The sequence below is a fragment of the Salvelinus fontinalis genome, chromosome 34 (assembly GCF_029448725.1).
Source record: "Salvelinus fontinalis isolate EN_2023a chromosome 34, ASM2944872v1, whole genome shotgun sequence".
In the NCBI taxonomy this organism is placed as follows: Eukaryota; Metazoa; Chordata; class Actinopteri; order Salmoniformes; family Salmonidae; genus Salvelinus; species Salvelinus fontinalis.
In genome coordinates, this window is record NC_074698.1 from 1,913,785 (window position 1) to 1,937,035 (window position 23,251).

The 23,251-nt window shown below is 40.4% G+C and overlaps 1 protein-coding gene across 7 annotated transcripts in view; it reads right to left on the minus strand.

The window, feature by feature from the left end:
* The window catches only part of LOC129832837 (pre-B-cell leukemia transcription factor 1-like), a 56,943-nt gene that overhangs the window by 25,246 nt on the left and 8,446 nt on the right, over positions 1-23,251 (minus strand). For all 7 annotated transcript variants that reach the window (XM_055896896.1, XM_055896893.1, XM_055896891.1 and 4 more), the window contains one exon: positions 22,553-22,626. In XM_055896896.1, the coding sequence (XP_055752871.1) occupies positions 22,553-22,626 (74 nt within the window). The remainder of the gene's footprint in view (positions 1-22,552; positions 22,627-23,251) is intronic.

Genomic DNA, 23,251 nt, shown 5'->3' on the forward strand with positions numbered 1-23,251 from the left:
GTGCCCAACGTTTGGGACACTCAGTGTATATAAAAACACAGGAAATCCCGTTTTTGACTGCACTTTAACGAACGACAGCAGTAGGGTCCAATCCAAAGCCTTCACAAATCTGTTTCCCGTTTGATTTAATAGGCTGACTGTCTATGAAGCAGCTCCATGCTCATTGTAAAGCAACTGCAGTGACAAGTTGACTATATCCCAAATAGCGCCCCATTACCTATATAGTGCACTATTTTTGACCAGGGCCCATTTTGGAGACAGCCATTGTCTTTTGAGTCACAAGAGCATCGAGACGAGAGCCTTTAATTCCTGGAAGAATAAAACAAGGGGGTTCGGTAACCATGCCACAAACCAGTCAGCCCACCTACCATTAGGCCCAACCAAGCCTGGGGTTGATCTTCCCTCCCCAGTCAGGGGGCTTGTATTGGGGGCCGGGGGGGGGATATTGGGTGTCTGTCAGGTCCAGGGGTCTGTGTGATATTAGCCGTCTGCCAATCTGGCGTGGGGGAATGGACACAGTAATTACTACTGCTCTTACTGCCTCATCAATCTCTATATCGCTCCTTCTCTCCCCCACCCTTCTCCCTTTTTCATTCCGTGAAGGAACAAACAGATTGAGTGACAGAGACAAACAGAATGAAATCTAGTGTGTGTGTGAGCGACTATATACCAGCGTGAACGTAAATGCATCAACACAATAAAATAAAAATGTCCTTAGTCAGTAGAGAGTATGAACAGTCAAGGAGCTGTGTATACGAGTATCAGACTGGGTTATCGCCATTTGTCTATGTAGTTGGTAGCATTGTCACTAGGGATGCACTATATATCAGTATCAGACGATATTAGCCAAAAATGCGATATCGGCTGATGTCTAGTTCAACTTCTTTGTGATAGGGGGCAGCATTTTCACTTTTGGATGAATTGCATGCCCATAGTGAACTGCCTCCTCTGTCCCAGATGCTAATATATGCATATTATTATTACTGTTGGATATAAAACACTGAAGTTTCTAAAACTGTTTGAATGATGTCGGAGTATAACAGAACTCATATGGCAGGCAAAAACCTGAGAAAAATCCAAACAGGAAGTGAGAATTCTGAGGCTGGTCGATTTAACTCATCGCCTATTCAAATCCCAGTAAGATATGGATCCATTTGCACTTCTTACGCCTTCCACTAGACGTCAACAGTCTGTAGAACGTTGAATGAAGCCTATATTGTGATGTGGGACCGGATGGGAGGTGTTTCAGTCAGTGGTCTGGCAGAGTGCCAGTTCTTGGTCACGCGGATTCCAAATGATATCGCCTTGCATTCCATTATTTCTGTAGACACAAAGGAATTCTCTGGTTGGAACGTTATGTAATATTTATGACAACATCCTGAAGATTGATTCTCTACTTAGTTTGACAAGTTTATTCGACCTGTAATATAACTTCTTGAAGTTTTCATCCAACGTTCGCCTGGATCTGCGCGAGCGTTTGGACATGTGTACTAAACATGCTAGCAAAAGTAGCTACTTGGACATAAGTAACGTGGACATTATCGAACAAAACAACGATTTGTGGAACCAGGATTCCTGGGAGTGCATTCTGATGAAGATCAAAAGGTAAGGGAATATTTATGATGTAATTTCTTATTTCTGTTGACTCCAACATGGCGGGGAAATGTTGTTATATCTTAGCGCCATCTCAGATTATTGCATGTGTGCTTTTTCCATAAAGTTTTTTATTTTTTATGTTTTTTATTTTTTTTATCTGACACAGCGGTTGCATTAAGAACAAGTGTATCTTTAATTCTATGTAAAACATGTATCTTTCGTCAAAGTTTATGATGAGTATCTGTTATTTGACGTGGCTCTCTGCAATTCTTCTGGATATTTTGGAGGCATTTCTGAACATGGCGCCAATGTAAACCGAGATATATGGATATAAATATGAACATTACCGAACAAAACATACATGTATTGTGTAACATGAGTGTCATCTGATGAAGATCAAAGGTTAGTGATTAATTAATTTGTCTCTTTCTGCTTTTTGTGACTCCCATCTTTGGCTGGGAAAATGGCTGTGTTTTTCTTTGGCTATGTACTGAGCTAAGCTTCACTGTTATAAGAATCAAGACATACATACTATGGAACGCCATTTGGGTCTTTGCATGTCAAAAAAGATACAGTAGCACTGTCAAAGCTGTACAAAGGAGTCTGCAAACAAACAAACACCGGCGACGAATGATGCGTTTACAATAACGAGTTGGTAATAAATCATCATATGTTCGACCGCAACTTCTGGGGTAACTAGCTATCACCAATACAACCAGCCTGAAAACAATGACCAGTAGAAACTGCAGTCATTTTCATTATTCTTAGCAATGATTTAGGAATCCTTGTGAGTAAGTATTAGCTAGCTTGCCACTTGTTGTTCGCCTATTGAAATTGAACTTCACATGAAAATAAATAGCTAGCCAGCTACTTAACCCTGTTGGCCCAAAGCTAACGTTATAAGCAGCCAGCTAGCTTTATGTGGCTAGTGAGGCTCGACCGGACTTGGTTGTGTTGTGAAGCTAGCCACAATAAGAATTAGGCACAATAGTGGAATTTACGGTTTGCTTTTAAAATAAAAGTAATTGAAAGTGATGCAAATGAAAACAAATTAGAATGCCATACTTTTATTTTGAAGGCTAACCGCAAAGTCCGCTTGTGGCTAGCCTCACATAGATGGGTCCAACCACCATTAATAAAATATAAAACGGTCCTATAAATTAGGGTTATTTTAGCTAACTATAGCTACTGAAACAGATTGTTGTTTTGCCATGTTTTTGGGGAAGAACATTGTTTGCATCCATGAGCTAGCTAGTGTTTTTTTTATGACCAGCATAAGGTGCACGAGACAACTTGACCAGCATCATAGCATACGTCTCTATGAATCAGTGACAAAGTGTGTGATTGTGTAATAACTATGTAAAAAAATTTAACTTCTTTGGGATAGGGGGTGGTATTTTGACGTCCGGATGAAAAGCGTGTCCAAAGTAAACTGCCTGCTACTCAGGCCCAGAAGCTAGGATATGCATATAATTGGTAGATTTAGATAAAAAGCACTAAAGTTTCTAAAACTGTTAAAATAATGTCTGAGTATAACAGAACTAAAATGTCAGGCGAAACCCAGAGGACAAACCATAAAAATAAAAATATTCAGCATACCACTGATTTCAATGGCTTTTATAATAGGGCGAAATCATCCCCGATAGCAGTTCCTAGGGCTTCCACTAGATGTCAACAGTATTTAGAAAGAGTTTCAGGCTGGCTTTTTTGAAAAATTAGGGAGAAGTTAGAAAAACTAAGTGGCTCCCATTTTGGCTGTAGTGTTTCCAAGCGCATGGCCGAGAGCGCGTTCTTTTTGTTTATCTCCGGTAAAGAAAATAACGATTCTCCATCTTAAATATTGTTTATTTGCGTATTAGGGTATCTAATGTTATATTATAAACGTTGATTAAACTTGTTTGGATAAGTTTATTGGTAACGTTTGCGATTCATTTTGGAGGAGGGAAAACGAGTGGATTATTGACTGAAGCGTGCCAGCTAAACTGAGTTATGGATATAAAGAACATTATCGAACAAAAGGACCATTTGTAATGTAACTGGGACCTTTTGGAGTGCCAACAGAAATCTTCAAAAAGGTAAGGCATATATTATATTGCCATTTCTGACTTTCGTGTCGCAACTCCCTGGTTGAAAATGATTTGTTATGCATGTGTGTGCTAGGCGCTGTCCTCAGATAATCGCATGGTTTGCTTTCGCCGTAAAGCCTTTTTGAAATCTGGCACCTTGGCTGGATTAGCAAGTTACGCTTTATGTTGATGTATGCACTTGTGATTTCATGAAAGTTTAAATTACTATAAATATTCATTTGAATTTGGCGCTCTGCCATGTCGCCGGACGTTAGCCAGGTGGGATGCTACCTTCCCATCTATCCCAAAGTTAAATTGTGACGTGCAGTCATAATTCAGGCCCTGATTGGTCAACAAGCTTATGACACATCATAGTGTTATCAACTGCTATTTGCTTACTTTGACGCGAAGACCCAAACGGCGTTCCATAGCAAAGACCCAAACGGCGTTCCATAGCAAAGACCCAAACGGCGTTCCATAGCAAAGACCCAAACGGCGTTCCATAGCAAAGACCCAAACGGCGTTCCATAGCAAAGACCCAAACGGCGTTCCATAGCAAAGACCCAAACGGCGTTCCATAGCAAAGACCCAAACGGCGTTCCATAGCAAAGACCCAAACGGCGTTCCATAGCAAAGACCCAAACGGCGTTCCATAGCAAAGACCCAAACGGCGTTCCATAGCAAAGACCCAAACGGCGTTCCATAGCAAAGACCCAAACGGCGTTCCATAGCAAAGACCCAAACGGCGTTCCATAGCAAAGACCCAAACGGCGTTCCATAGAAATCCTGGTTAGGAATGAAACGACTGAACAAATGAACAGAAATAAATAGGTTTTGATTATGTTTTACTGGTGATGGGGACATAGGTAAATGCCAACAAAATATTTTTGGGGTCAGTGTGGTGTGTAACATTTAATTAACTAGACAAGTCAGTTAACAAATTCTTATTTACAATGACGACCTACCACGGCAAAACCCGGACGACGCTGGGCCAATTGTGCGCCGACCTATAGGACTCCCAATCACGGCAGAGTGTGATACAGCCTGGATTCGAACCAGGGACTGTAGTGACGCCTCTTGTACTGAGATGCTGTGCCTTAAACACACATGGACGCAGCGGTCTAACTATTTAACTGTACGAGAATGCTTAAAAAGCAGCAAAAATTTGAAATATCGGCATTGTTTTTTTGGGCAAAGAAATTATTGGATATCGTATCGGCCAAAAATGTAATATCGGTGCATCACTAATTGTCACCATAGCAGAATGTTGACTTCGATACCAGGTTTAATATCACGATACTCAATACTGAAAGGACACCATGGCAAAAAGAATGTGTATTAGCTTAAGTCACAGAATAACTACTGGGCGTTATTTTTCAAAACATTGAACAATATGTTGATAACTGGTAAAACAAATAGAATATCTTCTATATTAAATAAACAGAAGAATACATTTAAATGTTCCTTCTGCAGAACCATTAGACTCAGCGCATACAAATAATTGTATTACATCTAAAACTGTTTTAACATTTTAATTTGATACATACAAATCGGGGTTAATTTGCTCATCTATGGCCATACTATTGGGTAAAATTACATTAGACCTGAATCTGGCTGGCTAGTGGCTACTGCAAGCAAGCCCAGACAAAACGCAAAGTAGTCTTAATATATTGCTATTATAGCTAAGTTATGAGTGCATTTCACGTTACTTTTGGGTTGTAATCATAGTATAATGCTCACATGAATGTCATGCTGAATACACTATGTTCATGTCACCAACTAGGTTTCCATCCAATTGGCAACAGATATGACAATATTCTAGAATCAGCATAAAGAAAATATGCATATTTTCCCACCAGTGGTGTTTCCACCAAACAGACTTGAGGATAAAAATCTGTGCTTGATGACATGCACACAAAAGGTATTATTTCGCTCGAGTTTATTTACCGAATAAAAAGCTAACATTCAATGTGTTTCCATTGCATTTCCAATTCCACCAATAGTTTTGTTACAAAAACTGTTGAGTTAAATAGCCCATTCTGGTCTGGGCACTTGTGCTCTAGCCAACAGCTTGCAGATACTGCGCAGGTAGGCTAGTCTACATGATGAGATTATTATGGATAAGAGCGAGAACGTTTATTATTTGACAAAACGGCAGTCAAACATCAAATCATTATGTCACCAGAATAAGAGCCTGGATATTTATTGGAAAGGGCATCAAGATCACTGTGTACTTTCATCACTGAAGTTCATAACTTATTTCATCTTGTAGCCTAATAAACTGCATGTTTCCCCAAGTCGACGTGGGAGGACAACACACCATTTCACGTGATTCCAAGTTTACTTCGATATGGTTATTAGATCAATATTGGTGCATAAAAGGAGTTTCCACCACCCGCTCTCGCATAATTAATTGTACAGCCCACCATGTCAAACAAACACGATCTGTTGACATTTATAAAAAGTTACCGAAACTTCCTGTTACCATTAGAGCTGTTGATTCATTTTTTACGTTATGACCTTACTCGCAAAAAAAAACTGGATGGAAACGTGGTCACTCACTCAAACCTTATTCAAATGTTGTTGCTCGTAGAATAACGTTACAATGCAAATGTCATGTGTAAAATTGTTTGTTGTTTTGCAACAAAACCTCCCTTGTCCTGTACTGCTTTGTAACTCCTTTCACATAGTTGTATTGATGGTCTGGCCCTCATCTGCTCTGAAAGCAAAGTATTCCCATAGTTCGCTTCTGGAGCTAGTTTTGTCAAGTTGCGGGCGTGGAGGTACAATGTTTGTTATAAGAAGCCATGCCGTCAGTATTTTCTCTCTCCTCTCGCTTCTCAAAAGTGGCTTGCGCTGTGTCAACTGCATGCGCAAGTGCAAGTAGCCTGGCTAGTTTACTACAGCCCCTTTGAGAAGATTCGGGAAAATTACTAGACAGTCTCGATCCTCTCATTCCGTATATGACATGAGACACATTTGACAGAAGAACCAAAAGTACCAAATTCTAGTACCAAACCATATTTCATGTTCTAGTATAGAAAAAGTACAGAAGTTTCAGTATACCGTGCAGCACTAGTAGTTGGCCTGCTTAGGTTCAAGTTGTAAAGGGCTTCATTTACAAACCAAGTTGAAAACAATTCTGTTCTTAATTCAGTTAACCACCTTCAACCCAGTTGTGCTAATGTGTTGTAAATGGTATGCGTTTCTCTTTTGTCCCAAATGGCATTCTGTACAAGGCCTTTATGAATTTCCCTTCACCCAAACCTTGGGCTCGGCCTGCTCTTCATCCAACAGACGCCTAAAGCTTCAAACCTCGTAAAAAACACATTAAAAGTCTGGAGGTTACTCCAACAACTCATTAAGTTTTACAGCTAGGTTCAAATTAAGCTCTTTGAAAAATAATAATAATAATTAAAAAAGGGCTTAATTAGTCCTGTGATTCACTGGACGGCAGGGCTGATGGCTCTAGTCTGGTCGGTATTAAAGCAGAGCCAAGACCAATGCTATAGGTCTACAGCTCTGTGTGTATGAAATTGTACACATTTTGACCTAGTGCACTACTTTTGACCAGGGTAGGTCAAAATGGTGCCTTTTCGGACACAGCCATAGACGAGTGTTTCAACCTTTTTTGTACTTGACAGGGTAAGATAGGTGTTTTGCTACTTGGAGAACGTTTTACAATAAATCTAGGCCTAAATTCTGAAAGCTGTCTACATAAGTGTCAGAACTAATCTCAAGCAGCGATCAGCATCATCCCAGGTAACAGTAGCAGTCCACAGACTGGAGGTTGACAAACACTGATCTAGAACAGTCAAGGATGTCTGCGGTTAGAGACATTCAATATTTAACTGTGTTGTCCTTTATGGTTCAGTTGGTAGGTCATGGCGCTTGCAACGCCAGGATTGTGGATTCAATTCCAGAACCACCCATACGTAAAACATTTGCACACATTAAGTCGCTTTATATAAAAAAATCAGCTGCTAAACGGCATACATTATATTATCGATTTTCATTGCCTAGTTCTAGACAACAACTAGGCTCACTTCAGGAAAGAATTACAGCTTATTGCCTTTCTTTTCAATAAACCAATAAAAGAAAAACAGCTTCATCTGGAGGCTGAAGAACAACATGGCTGTTGCTTTTAAGTGGGTTGAAGTCGATTTCAAAAACCCTGGCTTGCACCTCGGCATAAATATTTCAATAAATAGGCGTGCTTGAGGTAGTCATGTTCCGCCATTCGTTTTTACGGCTTAGATCTCGAAAACATTCTACAACACTGGTTCAGTCAGACCTCTATGCTGGCTCATTCAGTAGAGCATGGCGCATGCAACTCCAAGGGACGTGGGTTTGTTTCCAGCTGACCCATACGTAAAAATGTACACATGCATGTATGTCGCTTTGGATGAAAGCCTCTGCTAAAATGGCAAATGATTAACCAGGAAAAACAGTGCAGAGAGGATGGAGGAATTAAAATGTGTAGTGTCATGTCGAGAGAGAACTTAGCTGCAGAAAAAGGCAGGAGAACACACAAGCAAACTAGGATTAAAAAGTAATAGCAGTGGCCTTTGACAAAACTTTCCCCACTGCACCAGCAGCCATTTTCACTGCCAATGCCCAAGAGAGAGAGAAGGAACAGTACAAGCCGTCAACCCAGAATGGAAGCAAAGGAATTGTTTCAGAGTGAATCTTCAAAAGATTTTAACAAGATGAAATGGTCACACGTATGAAGGTAATGTTTAATGTGCGAGAAAGAGGGATAGAGAGAGAAGAGGCAGGAAGAGAAAAATAAAAAAAGAGCGAGAGACTGATGGATAAGTGAAGGGGGAGAGGGGGGGTCCTGGTATTTTGAGCAGAACATTTCCTTAACAATGAAAACAATCTACCCAACTGCAGCACTCAGAGGAATTCAACTCCCTTCCCCCACTATTACCATATCAAAGCCCTGGGTTCAGAGCAAGTCTTCTCTTTCAAGAATGGGAGTGAGGGGAAGCGAGAGAAGGAGGGGTAGAGGACAAGACCGAAGCAGCAGGAGTAGACCAGAGCACTGACTTAGCTTTTATCCCTGCTGTTCAGTGTGTGTGTGTGTGTGTGTGTGTGTGTGTGTGTGTGTGTGTGTGTGTGTGTGTGTGTGTGTGTGAAGACTGCAGAAAATCTAGTAGAGATACTAGAGGACTACTGATTGGGGCCTTCCATAGGCTGCAGGAGAGAGAGGCCTACGCCTTCACTATATTGAAACAAACAGTAAAGAAATATGCTAAGGAAAAAGAAACAGGTCAGAAATCAGCTCAATGTAATTTAGGCTTTGGTGGTATACCGGGGTATTTGGAAATAGGGCTTACACTGCTTCAAAAGCCTTCTTTAAAAACTTTTGGGATAGTCCCCTTTTTTTCTCCTCTTCAATTTTTGCCTAAATGACGTACCCAAATCTAACTGCCTGTAGCTCAGGCCATAAAGCTAGGATATGCATATTCTTGGTACCATTTAAAAGGAAACACTTTGAAGTTGGTGGAAATGTGAATTGAATGTAGGAGAATATAACACAAGAGCTGGTAGAAGAAAATACAAAAAAAAGAAAACGGTCTTTTTCTACCACCATCTTTGAAATGCAAGAGAAAGGTCATCATTCTAGCCATCACTCTGGTTGTAATGTCGATCGTTTCCACAAGATGGCAGCAGTGTATGTGCAAAGTTTCAGATGGATAACTTGAAGTATGAGTGAACTACAAGACTTTTATTGTGAAGTCCCCAGGTACATTTGGGCAAATCGTGAAGGAGACATTCACATTCATATTCCATTTTTCTGCAAGAATATCATCAAATCTGTATACTTGGACTTTGATTTAGCTTTCCAAGTATTAGTAGCCATATTATAAGTTGAACATTTGCAAAACAACCAGTTTTCAAAACTCTGAATATCCTTATAATTTTTGTCCAAAATTAAAAGACATGCTGTCGTACAAGGTTAGTTGCATTTTATGACATATACATGGTTTACTGGAAAGCCCAGCTCATTGGCTATCTAGCTAGCTTTGTTTGACCCCGATTGGTGCTCATTTGACAAAGTTAGTCGTTCAAGTGATGGCCGCCCGCGTCATCGGCGTGCCATGAAGGCGTCACTCTGACCAAATATGATGTCCTATAGGATATACTACACCCCTAATGAAATAGTGAAGTCTTGTTACCTTCTATGATCTCTGAGGAATAGATACGAACGTGATTTGACTTGTTGAAACAACGTTTAGGGTGAGATTTTCAGATTCCTTTCTTTGCAAATTGAACGAGTGGAAATACAAAATCAATCGTGCATGCTATATGGACCTTTTTAGGATATGAAAAAGGATTTTATCTAACAAAACGACACTATGTTCATGTTATGGGACCCTTTGGATGATACATTCTGAAATCTGGCTCTAATTTAAGTACACATTTCACCTTCATAGGTGAATTTATCAAACCTATAGTGGTGGGGAAAAAAGTGTTTTGTTGTTAGCTCTCAAACAATAGCATGGCATTTTTTAGCAATAATACATACTGTAAATTGGACAGTGCAGTTATATTAACAAGAATTTAAGCTTTCAGCCGAAATGAGTTGTTTCTCTAAAATCTGCGATCTTGACATAACGAGCTGCATGATTTACAACTGCCTTGTTGACGGAATGCCGATCCTTAAGTTAACCAGTTTCCTCTCCTTCATCTACCCTGATTGAAGGCTGAACAGCCTGATGATATTTTTTAATACCGTCAAAACTATTTACCTGACTTTTTTCTAGCTACTCTAAGTAAATAACTGCAGTCAACTTGTGCTATACGTTAGGAGATAAAGATTGTGTTCTTCATTACATACATATTTCATTTTGTAACTTACTGGTAGTACCCAGTACAGCCCGCCCGCTCATAAAGTGGCCGCCAATGGTGGCAGATTGACGAGGGAGACATTTTCCGAGTTAAACTGACCAAGACGCACCTCCAACAACACATAAAACCTCACATAATTCTGCCCCAAAACAATCTCAACCAGCGGCATAAGGGCTTCTTAGGCGAGTGTTGATACACAGGGGCGCAAAATATTTTGCTTGTCCATTCCCAGCGCACCTCTCCAGGGTGCTGTTGGAGACATCACCGCGCCGCTCCACCAACATTCCGTAAAACCCCCAAAATCTAAGGGCCTACTGAGTAGTGCAGCGGTCTAAGGAACTGCATCGCAGTGCTTGAGGCGTCACTACAGATCCGGGTTCAATCCCGGGCTGTGTCGCAGCAGGCCGTGACCGGGAGACCCATTAGGTGGTGCACAATTGGCCCCGCGTCATCCGGTTAGGGGAGGATTTGGCCGGCTGGGAAGTCTGTCCCATCGCGCTCTAGCGACTCCTTGTGGCGGCCGGCGCGTGCACGTCGACGTCGGTCAACAGCTGTACGGCGTTTGACTAATTACCAATTAAATATCACGAAATTTGGGAAAGTGGGGTAAGAAGTACAATACAAATGATCTAGCATAAATCATATGTGCTAGATGTGGCCTTTTCTGTAGCCTACAGGCTGGAGATAAAATGTATGACAATGTAATGAGACGGACACTTTTTTACATCATGCAGGTTTCTCCGATCAAATAGCCTAACCAATCAACAATTTTTTTAAACAACATATCCTAAAAACAGGTCAGGTATAAGTAAAATGTACAATATGGAATGGACAATTAGTGTTTTCCAGGAGTTTCACCCCATTGTCATGATTAGTAGTTTCAAGTTTGTATATGTCAATTTGACAAGCTGATCATAGCAAAAAATAAAAATCTGCATTTCCCGCTGTGTAGACATTGCAAACAGGCTCACGATAACTCCTGATAAATTTGTGTAGCTGATATTCAGAGCTTAAAATAGACAAATCAATGTCACAGGAATCAGGACTAATAAAGCCAATGCAACTGACTGTTTTACAAAATGGTGGGCCTGCCACATGGATGGGCATTCATAAAATTCCACTGCTGGCCGACATGGTACGCTACACCCCAGTAAATACGAGCCAACGACTTTTGAACTTTTTTTGGTCTTGTCCAGATGTTTTTTTTCTTGTGTTTTACAAAATGGTAGGCTTACCACATATCAACTTCAGGCAACAGTGTAGGCTACACCTCAGTAAGCACAGACCAACACATAGTCAAAGCTTTCCTTAACCTCTCTAGGGTACGTGAGACATTAGTGTCCCACCTCTCCAACAACCAGTGAAACTGCAGGGCGCCAAATTCAAAACAGAAATCCCATAATTAAAATTCCTCAAACATACATGTATTTTACACCATTTTAAAGATACACTTGTTCTAAATCCAGCCACAGTGTCCGATTTCAAAAAGGCTTTACGACGAAAGCACACCAAACGATTATGTTAGGTCAGAGCCAAGGCACAGAAAAACACAGCCATTTTTCCAGCCAGAGAGGAGTAACAAAAAGCAGAAATAGATCAAATGAATCACTAACCTTTGATGATCTTCATCAGATGACACTCATAGGACTTCATGTTACACAATACATGCATGTTTTGTTCGGTAAAGTTCATATTTATATCCAAAAAACAGTTTACATTGGCGCCTTACGTTCAGAAGTTCCAAAACATCCTTTGATTTTGCAGAGAGCCACATCAATTTACAGGAATACTCATAATAAACATTGCTAAAAGATACAACTGCTATGCATGGAATTTTAGATCCACTTCTCCTTAATGCAACCGCTGTGTCAGAATTCAAAAAAGCTTTACGGAAAAAGCAAAAACTATGCAATAATCTGAGGTCGGCTCTCAGAGCCCAATCAAGACAATTATAGCCGCCATATTATGCAGTCAACAAAAGTCATAAAAGCATTATAAATCTTCACTTACCTTTGTTGATCTTCGTCGGAATGCACTCCCAGGACTCCCACAAGAAATTTCCATTTTGTTCGGTAATGTTCATCATTTATGTCCAAATAGTTACTTTTGTTAGCGCGTTTGGTAAACAAATCCAAAGTCACAAAGCGCGTTCACTAAAAGCAGACGAAATGTCAAAAAGTTCTGTAACAGTCAGTAGAATCATGTCAAACGATGTATTGAATTAATCTTTAGGATGTTAACATAATTCTTCAATAATGTTCCAACCGGAGAATTCCTTTGTCTTCAGAAAAGCAAATGGAACGGGAGCAAACTCATGTGAACGCACATGGTCAGCTCGTGGCTGCTGGCAGACCTCTGACTCTTTCCTCTCTGCTTCGGCCCCAATTCACAGTAGAGGCATCAGACAAGGTTCAAAAGAGTGTTGACATCTAGTGGAAGCCTTAGGAAGTGCAACATTACCAATATCCCACTGTATCTTCAATAGGAGCAGAGTTGAAAATCGACCAACCTCAGATTTCCCACTTCCTGGTTGGATTTTTTTCTCAGGTTTTTGCCTGCCATGTGAGTTCTGTTATACTCGCAGACATCATTCAAACAGTTGGACACTTCAGAGTGTTTTCTATCCAAATCTACTAATAATATGCATTTTCTAGCATTTATGGCTTTGTAGCAGGCCGTTTACTCTGGGCATGTGTTTTATCCGGATGTGAAAATACTGCCCACTACCCCAAAGAAGTTAAACAGCATAATTACAGGTGCAACCTTGTGCAGGGGACAATAAAAGGCCACTCTAAAATGTGCCCTTGTTGTCACTAGAGGTCAACTGATTAAAATTGGCATGGCCGATTAATTAGGGCCGATTTCAAGTTTTCATAACAATCGGTATTCTGCATTTTTGGATGCCGATTATGGCCGATTACATTGCACTCCACGAGGAGACTTCGTGGCAGGCTGACCACCTGTTACGGGAGTGCAGCAAGGAGTCAAGGTAAGTTGCTAGCTAGCATTAAACTTATAAAAAACAATTAACTACACATGGTTGATGATATTACTAGGTTGTCCTGCGTTGCAAAGCAATGCCTGTTAATTTATCCTCGAATCACAGCCTACTTCGCCAAACGGGTGATGATTTAACATGCGCATTCGTGAAAAAAAAGCACTGTAGTTACTCCAATGTCCCTAACCATAAACATCAATGCCTTAAAATCAATACACAAGTATATATATTTTTTTACTTCTCACGGATCATTTTCCTTGGCCAGGTCGCAGTTGTAAATGAGAAATTCTCAACTTGCCTACCTGGTTACACAAAGGTAAAATAAAAATAAAAAATTGGGACGCTACCGTCCCACCTGGCCAACATCCGGTGAAATTGCAGAGAACCAAATTCAAATTACAGAAATCGTAATAAACATTCATGAAAATACAAGTGTCATACATCATTTAAAAGCTTAACTTCTTGTTAATCCAGCTGTGTTGTCAGATTTCAAAAAGGCTTTACGGCGAAAGCACACCATGCAATTATCTGAGGACAGCGCCCCGCACACAAAAGCATTACATAGGTTTTCCAACCAAGCAGATGTGTCACGAAAGTCAGAAATAGCAATAAAATAAAATCACTTACCTTTGAAGATCTTCATCTGGTTGCAATCACAAGGGTCCCAGCTACATAACAAATGGTCCTTTTGTTCGATAAAGCCCTTCTTTATGTCCAAATAACCTCTTGACGCTAGGGGTCAGATATTTTTTTTAATAAATAACATTCAAGGTAAACAGACTATTTCTCAGGTCCATATCATAGAATATGCATATAATTTACAGATTAGGATAGAAAACTCAAGTTTCCAAAACTGTCAAAATATTGTCTGAGTATAACAAAACTGATTCTGCTGACGAAAACCTGAGAAAATCGAACCCGAAAGTGATATTTTTTAAATTGTGTTTCCTGGCCCGTCTTTCTTCCATTTAAAAGGGGCATCAACCAGATTCCTTTTCCAATGGCTTCCTCAGGCTGTGACCAGGCTTTAGACATAGTTTCAGGCTTTTATTTTGAAAAATGAGCAAGATTTTTCAAAACTAGTCAGGTGTCCTCTGATTAGTTCCTCCTCTCATTTATTGAATATGTTACGGTCTGATGAAATATTATCGATTATGTTTGTTAAAAAACAACCTGAGGATTGATTATAAAAAACATTTGACATGTTTCCACGAACATTACGGATACTTTTTGGAATTAGTCAAAACGGAACGAGGCTGTGGTTCTGAACATAACGCGCAACCCAAATGGCGTTTTTTTGGTTATAAAAGTAATATTTATCGAACAAAAAGAACATTTGTTGTGTAACTGGGAGACTCGTGAGTGCAAACATCCGAAGGTAAGCGATTCATTTTATTGCTTTTATGACTATCGTGACCAAGCTAACCAAGCTAATAAGGCTAACTGTTCTAGCATTGATTGATACACTCACAAAAGCTTGGATTGCTTTCGCTGCAAAGCATATTTTCAAAATCTGACACGATAGGTGGATTAACAACAAGCTAAACTGTGTTTTGGTATATTTCACTTGTGATTGCATGATTATAAATATTGTTAGTAATATTTTGCGCCCTGCAATTCAGCGGTTGTTTAGGAAAATGATCCCGCTAAAGGGATCCGTAGCGCATAGAAGTTAATTCTGTGAATAACACTTGTATCTTTTATCGATGTTTATCACGAGTATTTCTGAGATTTCTGTGACTATCTGCAAAAACACCGGATGTTTTGGAATCAAAACATTACTGCACGTAACGCGCCAATGTAAACAGATTTTTTTTATATAAATATGCACATTATCGAACAAAACATACATGTATTGTGTAACATTGTCTTATGAGTGTCATCTGATGATCAAAGGTTAGTGATTAATTTTATCTATGTTTCTGCGACTCCCATCTTTGTCTGAAAAAATGGCTGTGTGTCTTTTTGACTTGGCTCTGAACTAACATAATCATATGTTGTGCTGTCGCTGTAAAGCCCTTTTGAAATCAGACACGATGGGTAGATTAACCTCTGGGGTAGGTGGGACGCAATTGTATATAGCCAATAGCCAGGGAAAATACAGAGCGCCATATTCAAATAAAATGATATAAAAATCAAAAACTTTCATTAAATCACACATGTAAGATACCAAATTAAAGCTACACTCGTTGTGAATCCAGCCAACATGTCAGATTTCGGCGAAAGCATAAGATTCTATTATCTGATGATAGCACAACAGTAAACAAAAAGAGTAGCATATTTCAACACTGCAGGCACGACACAAAAAATGCAGAAATAAAAATAATTCATGCCTTACCTTTGACAAACTTCTTTTGTTGGCACTCCAATATGTCCCATAAACATCACAAATGGTCCTTTTGTTCTATTAATTCCGTCGATATATATCCAAAATGTCAATTTGGCGCGTTTCATCCAGAAAAACACAGCTTCCAACTTGCGCAACGTCACTACAAAATATATCAAAAGTTACATGTAAACTTTACCAAAACATTTCAAACTACTTTTGTAATACAACGTTAGGTATTTTTAAACGTTAATAATCGATCAAATTGAAGACGGGATGATCTGTGTTCAATACAAAAAGAAAACAAACTGACGCAACTTTTCTGGTAATGTGCCTCTCAAACAATTTACTTCAAGTGACCCTCATTTAAGAAGGCTGTACTTCTTCATTACAACAAAGGAAAAACCTCAACCGATTTCCAAAGACTGGTGACATCCAGTGGAAGCGGTAGGAACTGCAAACAAGTCCCTTAGAAGTCTGGTGTCCCAATGAAAGCTCATTGAAAAGACAGTGACCTAAAGAAATTAGAATTCGGAATAGTTTGTCCTCTGGGTTTTGCCTGCAACATAAGTTCTGTTATACTGAGACATGATTCAAACCGTTTTAGAAACGTCAGAGTGTTTTCTATCCAAATATACTAATAATATGCATATCTTATATTCTGGGGATGAGTAGCAGGCAGCTGAATTTGGACATGCTATTTTTCCAAAAGTGAAAATGCTGCCCCCTACCCCGAAGAAGTTAACAAGAAGTTTCTTTAATTTGCTGTATTGGACTTGTTAATGTGTGAAAGGTACATATTTCAACAAAAAAAAACATTTGAATTTCCTGCGCTGCCTTTTCAGCGGAATGTTGTCGAGGGGTTCCGCTAGAAAGGTTAAAATAAATTAATGTTAGCAGGCAATATTAAATAGGGATTTAATTATCTTGCGTTCTATGCAAGCAGAGTCAGGGTATATGCAGCAGTTGGGCCGCCTGGCTCGTTGCGAACGTTGTGACCATTTCTTCCTAACAAAGACAGTAATTAATTTGCCAGAATTTTACATAAAATTGAAGGTTGTGCAATGTAACAGCAATATTTAGACATATGGATGACACCCGTTTGATAAAATACAGAACGGTTCCATATTTCACTGAAAGAATAAACGTTTTGTTTTCGAAATGATAGTTTACGGATTTGACCATATTAATGACCCAAGGCTCGTATTTCTGTGTGTTTATTATATTATAATTAAGTCTGATTTGATAGAGCAGTCTTAGCAATGGTAGGCAGCAGCAGGCTCGCAAGCATTCATTAAAACAGCACTTTCCTGCATTTGCCAGCAGCTCTTAGCAATGCCTGAATACAGCGATGTTTATGACTTCAAGCCCATCAACTCCCGAGATTAGGCTGGCAATGCTATAGTGCCTATAAGACCATCCAATAGTCAAAGGTAAATGAAATACAAAATGGTATAGAGCAAAATAGTCTATGATACATATAATAAACTACAACCTAAAACATCTTACCTGGGAATATTGAACCACAAGCTTTCATATGTTCTCATGTACTGAGCAAAGAACTTAAACGTTAGCTTTTTTTAACATGGCACATATTGCACTTTTACTTTCTTCTCCAACACTGTTTTTGCATTATTTAAACCAAATTGAACATGTTTCATTATTTATTTGAGAGTAAATGTATTTTGATTTATGTATTATATTAAAACTTCTTATGTCTGCAAGGCAAAGTGTTGAGTAGCCAGTGAAATCGTGCCCATTTCAAACGGCCTCCTACTCAATTCTTGCTCGTACAATATGGATATTATTATTAATATTGGATAGAAAACACTCTAGTTTCTAAAAACGTTTGAATTATTTCTCTGAGTGAAACAGAAATCCTTCTGCAGCACTTTTCCTGACCAGGAAGTGAAGGGTCAGAAATCTATCCTCTGTTCAACCTCATGCCTATACATGGGCGTGTGACGTAGGAGTCTACAAACACTTCCTACGCCTTCCCCTGGTTGTCTAGATGCGGTGAGAGAAGAAATTTCGTGTCTACCTTGGTCTGAGGTGGAATAAAAGATCTTTGTTTGACGTGACCGTCCATATCCTGTTTCTGGAGCGCGCGAAAGAGGACACGGAAATGGCTTATGTTTAGCTGTGGTTATGAAAGACGAACATCTCCGTCTTAGATTTGATACATGTCACCATATCATCGTAAATTATGTTTTTTCAATATAGTTTAATCAGATTATTGAAACTTTTTCGGGAGTTTTGCCGTGTTCCGTTTTCTAACTTTGACTTGAGTAATCCGTGTCACTTGGCAAGTGCCAATGCTAAGTGAAGAGGGAAATTTGCCATTCTGAATCCAAACAACAACTCATCTGGACAGAGGACACCTTGTTCAACATTCTGATGAAAGATCAGCAAAAGTAAGAGCCAATTTATGATGTTATTTCATATATCTGTCGTGCATGTTGACTGGTCGTGGGCGCCCAAGTTTTTCTTGCTATTGCTGCTATGCTAATATCACGCTACATTTTGTTTGCGCTGTAAAACATTTAATAAATCGGAAATATTGTCTAGAATCACAAGATGCCTGTCTTTCAATTGCTGTACACTATGTATTTTTCAGAAATGTTTTATGATGAGTAATTAGGTATTTGACGTTGGTGTCTGTAAATATTATGGCTGCTTTCGGTGCAATTTCTGATTGTAGCTGAAATGTAAACTATGAATTATACCTGAAATATGCAAAAATTTTGAAAAAAACATATGCTATACAATAAATATGTTATCAGATTGTCATCTGATGAGGTTGTTTCTTGGTTAGTGGCTATTTTTATCTTTATTTGGCCGAATTTGTGATAGCTACTGATGGAGTCATAAACTGATGGAGTAAGAATATTGGTGTCTTTTGCAAACGTGATTAGCTAATAGATTTACATATTGTGTCTTCCCTGTAAAACATTTTAAAAATCGGACATGTTGGCTTGATTCACAAGATGTGCACCTTTCATCTGGTGTCTTCGACTTGTTAATGTGTGAAAGTTAAATATTTAAAAAAAAAATCTTTTGAATTTCGCGCCCTGCACTTTGAGCTGGATGTTGTCATAAGTGTACCGGTGTCGGGCTGCACCCCTAACAGGTTAAGTTAAAATAAGTGTTCATTCAGTATTGTTGTAATTGTCATATATACACTGCTCAAAAAAATAAAGGGAACACTTAAACAACACAATGTAACTCCAAGTCAATCACACTTCTGTGAAATCAAACTGTCCAATTAGGAAGCAACACTGATTGACAATAAATTTCACATGCTGTTGTGCAAATGGAATAGACAAAAGGTGGAAATTATAGGCAATTAGCAAGACACCCCCAAAAAAGGAGTGATTTCTGCAGGTGGTGACCACAGACCACTTCTCAGTTCCTATGCTTCCTGGCTGATGTTTTGGTCACTTTTGAATGCTGGCGGTGCTCTCACTCTAGTGGTAGCATGAGACGGAGTCTACAACCCACACAAGTGGCTCAGGTAGTGCAGTTCATCCAGGATGGCACATCAATGCGAGCTGTGGCAAAAAGGTTTGCTGTGTGTCAGCGTAGTGTCCAGAGCATGGAGGCGCTACCAGGAGACAGGCCAGTACATCAGGAGACGTGGAGGAGGCCGTAGGAGGGCAACAACCCAGCAGCAGGACCGCTACCTCCGCCTTTGTGCAAGGAGGAGCACTGCCAGAGCCCTGCAAAATGACCTCCGGCAGGCCACAAATGTTTTCTGATCCACACCTCTACTTACAAAAAAAAAGGTATCTGTGACCAATAGATGCTTAACTGTATTCCCAGTCATGGGAAATCAATGGATTAGGGCCAAAATAATTAATTTAATATTGACTGTTTTCCTTAAAATGAACTGTAACTCAGTAAAATCTTTGAAATTGTTGCATGTGGCCTCCCGGGTGGCGCAGTGGTCTAGGGCACTGCATCGCAGTGCTAACTGCACCACCAGAGTCTCTGGGTTCGCGCCCAGGCTCTGTCGCAGACGGCCGCGACCGGGAGGTCCGTGGGGCGACGCACAATTGGCATATCGTCGTCCGGGGTAGCGATGTTGTAAGGTAGCGATGAGACAAGGTAGTAATTACTAGCGATTAGATACCACGAAAATTGGGGAGAAAATGGGATAAAAAAAAAGAAAAAAAAAGAAAAGAAATTGTTGCATGTTGCGTTTATATATTTTGTTTAGTGTATTTAATGTAATAACCATGGCAAAGCTAAAAGGTGACATTCAAACCAACTGATTTAACCTATAACCATTGGTGCTCTATGCCTCCATTCCATCCAGCCACACATTTCAGGCCTCTCTCCACCAGAAAGCTCATGTGAAAAATCAAAGGCATTAGGGTAAACAAGGCCGCTGGTTGCCTGGGCAATAGGCTATCCTACCCCGTCCAGCCTATCCTTTCCTCATAGGACCAGAGTAGAGAGCAATAATGCACTACTGACAGGTTGCTTAACAGGCAGCAGTGCAGCAGCACTTTCAAACTGTATTACAAAAGAAGAGCGATAAAGGGGAGAGGAGAGAGGGCAAGAGTAGAGGAGGATGGGGAGGTAATTAAGGCAGGAAAAAGAGAGAATCCATGAAAAGGAGAGGTAAGACTGGAGAAAGAAGGAGGGCAGGTAGCTCTAAAGCCCAGCCTCTCTCCTCCCACGCTAGCCACCATAACCATCAATCTGCCATCCATCCATCCCTCCACTCCTGAGCCGGCCTCCTCCTTTGAACCATGCCAGAGAGAGCTAGCTGACTAGAATAGCTAATAAGATAGGAACTAAGAACTTTTTAAATGAGAGCCATGGCTGGTCTGGAAAAGCTGCACTACATGACCAAAAGTATGTGGACACCTGCTCGTCAAACATCTCATTCCAAAATCATGGGCATTAATATGGAGTTGGTCCCCTCCTTTGCTGCTATAACAGAGTCTACTCTTCTGGGAAAGTATTCCACTAGATGTTTGAACATTCCTGCGGGGACTTGCTTCCATTCAGCCACAAGATCAATAGGGAGGTCGGGCACTGATGTTGGGCGATTAGGCCTGGCTCGCAGTCAGAGTTCCAATTCATCTCCAAAGGTGTTCGATCGGGTTGAGGTCAGGGCTCTGTGCAAGCCAGTCAAGTTCTTCCACGCTGAACAAACCATTTCTGTATGGACCTCGCTTTGTGCACGGGGGCATTGTTATACTAAAACAGGAAAGGGCCTTCCCTGAACTGTTGCCATAAAGTTGGAAGCACAGAATCGTCAAAAATGTAATTGTATGCTGTAGCATTAAGATTTCCCTTCACTGGAACTAAGGGGCCTAACCCGAACCCCCCCCCCCCCAAAAAAAGCCCCAGACCATTATTACTCCACCAAACTTTATCGTTGGCACTATGCATTGGGTAGTTAGCGTTTTTCTGGCATCTGCCAAACCCAGATTTGTCTGTCAGACTGCCAGATTGTGAGGCGAAATTCATCAATACATAGAACGCGTCTCCACTGCTCCAGAGTCCAATGGCAGTTACACCACTCCAGCCAACTCTTGGCATTGCGCATGGTGATCTTAGGCTTGTGTGCGACTGCTCGGACATGAAAACCCATTTCATGAACCTCCCAATGAACCGTTCTTGTACTGACGTTGCTTCCAGAGGCAGTTTGGATCTCGCTAGTGAATGTTGCAAACAAGGACAAATTATTTTTACACACTATGCGCTTCAGTGGTCCCGTTCTGTGAGATTTGTGAGGCCTACCCCTCCGCGACTGAGCAGTTGTTGCTCCTAGACATTTCGACTTCACAATAACAGCACTTACAGTTGACCGGGACAGAAATTTGACGAACTGACTTGTTGGAAAGGTGGCATCCTATGACGGTGCCATGTTGAAAGTCACTAAGATCTTCAGAAAGGCCATTCTACTGACAAAGTGTGTCTATGGAGATTGCATGGCTGTGTGCTCAACTGTATACACCCTTACGGGTGTGGCTGAAATAGCCGAATCCACTAATTCAAAGGGATTTCCACATACTTTTGTATATATAGCGTACTGTCGCAGATTCTTTCCCTGCCCTTTTAAATTGCTCACAGACACAGAAAATGGAGTTCAAATTGATGATATTAGCTCGATTGCTTCCAGGAGGTTAAGATCAGCTCAGCATAACAAAAACAACCACCTACTTTCCTTTCAAACCTTAGTTACCAAATCAACCAATATCCAGTCAATAGTGTTAGCTGAGGTATCAACAGGTAATGAACCCAGTGCCAAGGTTGCCATTAACGAACCAATAGAAGCACCCATAAGGCCTATATGTCTGAAACAACCTGAAAATATTGGTGCAGAGTACTGGTCCGCAACCCAAATGGCACCTTCTTCCCTATATAGAGCACTTCTTTTGACCAGGGCCTATAGGACCCAGTGAACGAGTGCTCGTTCAAGTTCTGCACTTCCCTTCCTCGATTTAAAAAGGAAAGCACTGGTATAAGAGATATTGTGGAAACTCCCCAGCTCATGCTTACACCAATCCAATGCTTTGAAATGTGTGGGGAGGAATAAGGTAACTGACAATAAAATGTAATCTTTTCACAGAAATGTGGGTTTGCGTTATAAAACAATTCCTATTGAGTGCACATTTCAGTAGAAAGGTAGCGAACTGAGATTCAGGCAGACTGGGATGAGAGCTGAGAACAAAAAAAGTGGAGACTCACCGGTCTTCTCTTTGATCTCACAGAGAACGCTGAAGAGGGCAGGCTTCATTCTGTGACAGTTCAGGGCGTGTTTCCTGCCAGCAAGAAAGGAGAGAGAGAGGGAGAAGAAAGAGCGAGGAAGAGAGGGAGTTGGAGGTAAGATTAGAATATATGCCTGCTTGTCCTAGTCATTTCGTAGCATATGCCGCACTATGGAAAAGCGAGCTAAATTAGATTCGATGAGGTTCGTCCATCCAGCATTGATCTAATAGTGCAAGGTTCTGTATTAATGGGTTTATAAAAGCTAATTTAAAAAAAAAGTAGTTGTATTATCACACACTCAGTTTCACATTGAGCTTAATATCTTGGTCCCCCAAAGCACCGTTAACAAGTTACCTCCAAAGCCATGTTACTTTTGTACACACAGCAATTTTGGGGTGAAAGCATACTCTGAACACCCACTCAGCAACACTTGACTTTTAATTATATTATAAACTCTCAATTAGAAAATTAAATTATGCAAACACAAACTAATGGGCCAGGCGCCATCACTGGTAGCCCAGGGCCTTATCACTAACGAGCACGCAGGGCATGCGCCCTGGGGCCCCGACCTCCATGGGTACCGAACCAAATTATTAATATTTCCGGCGGCAGGCCCCCAAACAAAACTTAGTTAGGTACCCAATACTGCTCAGATGGCTTATGCCGTGTTCATATGCT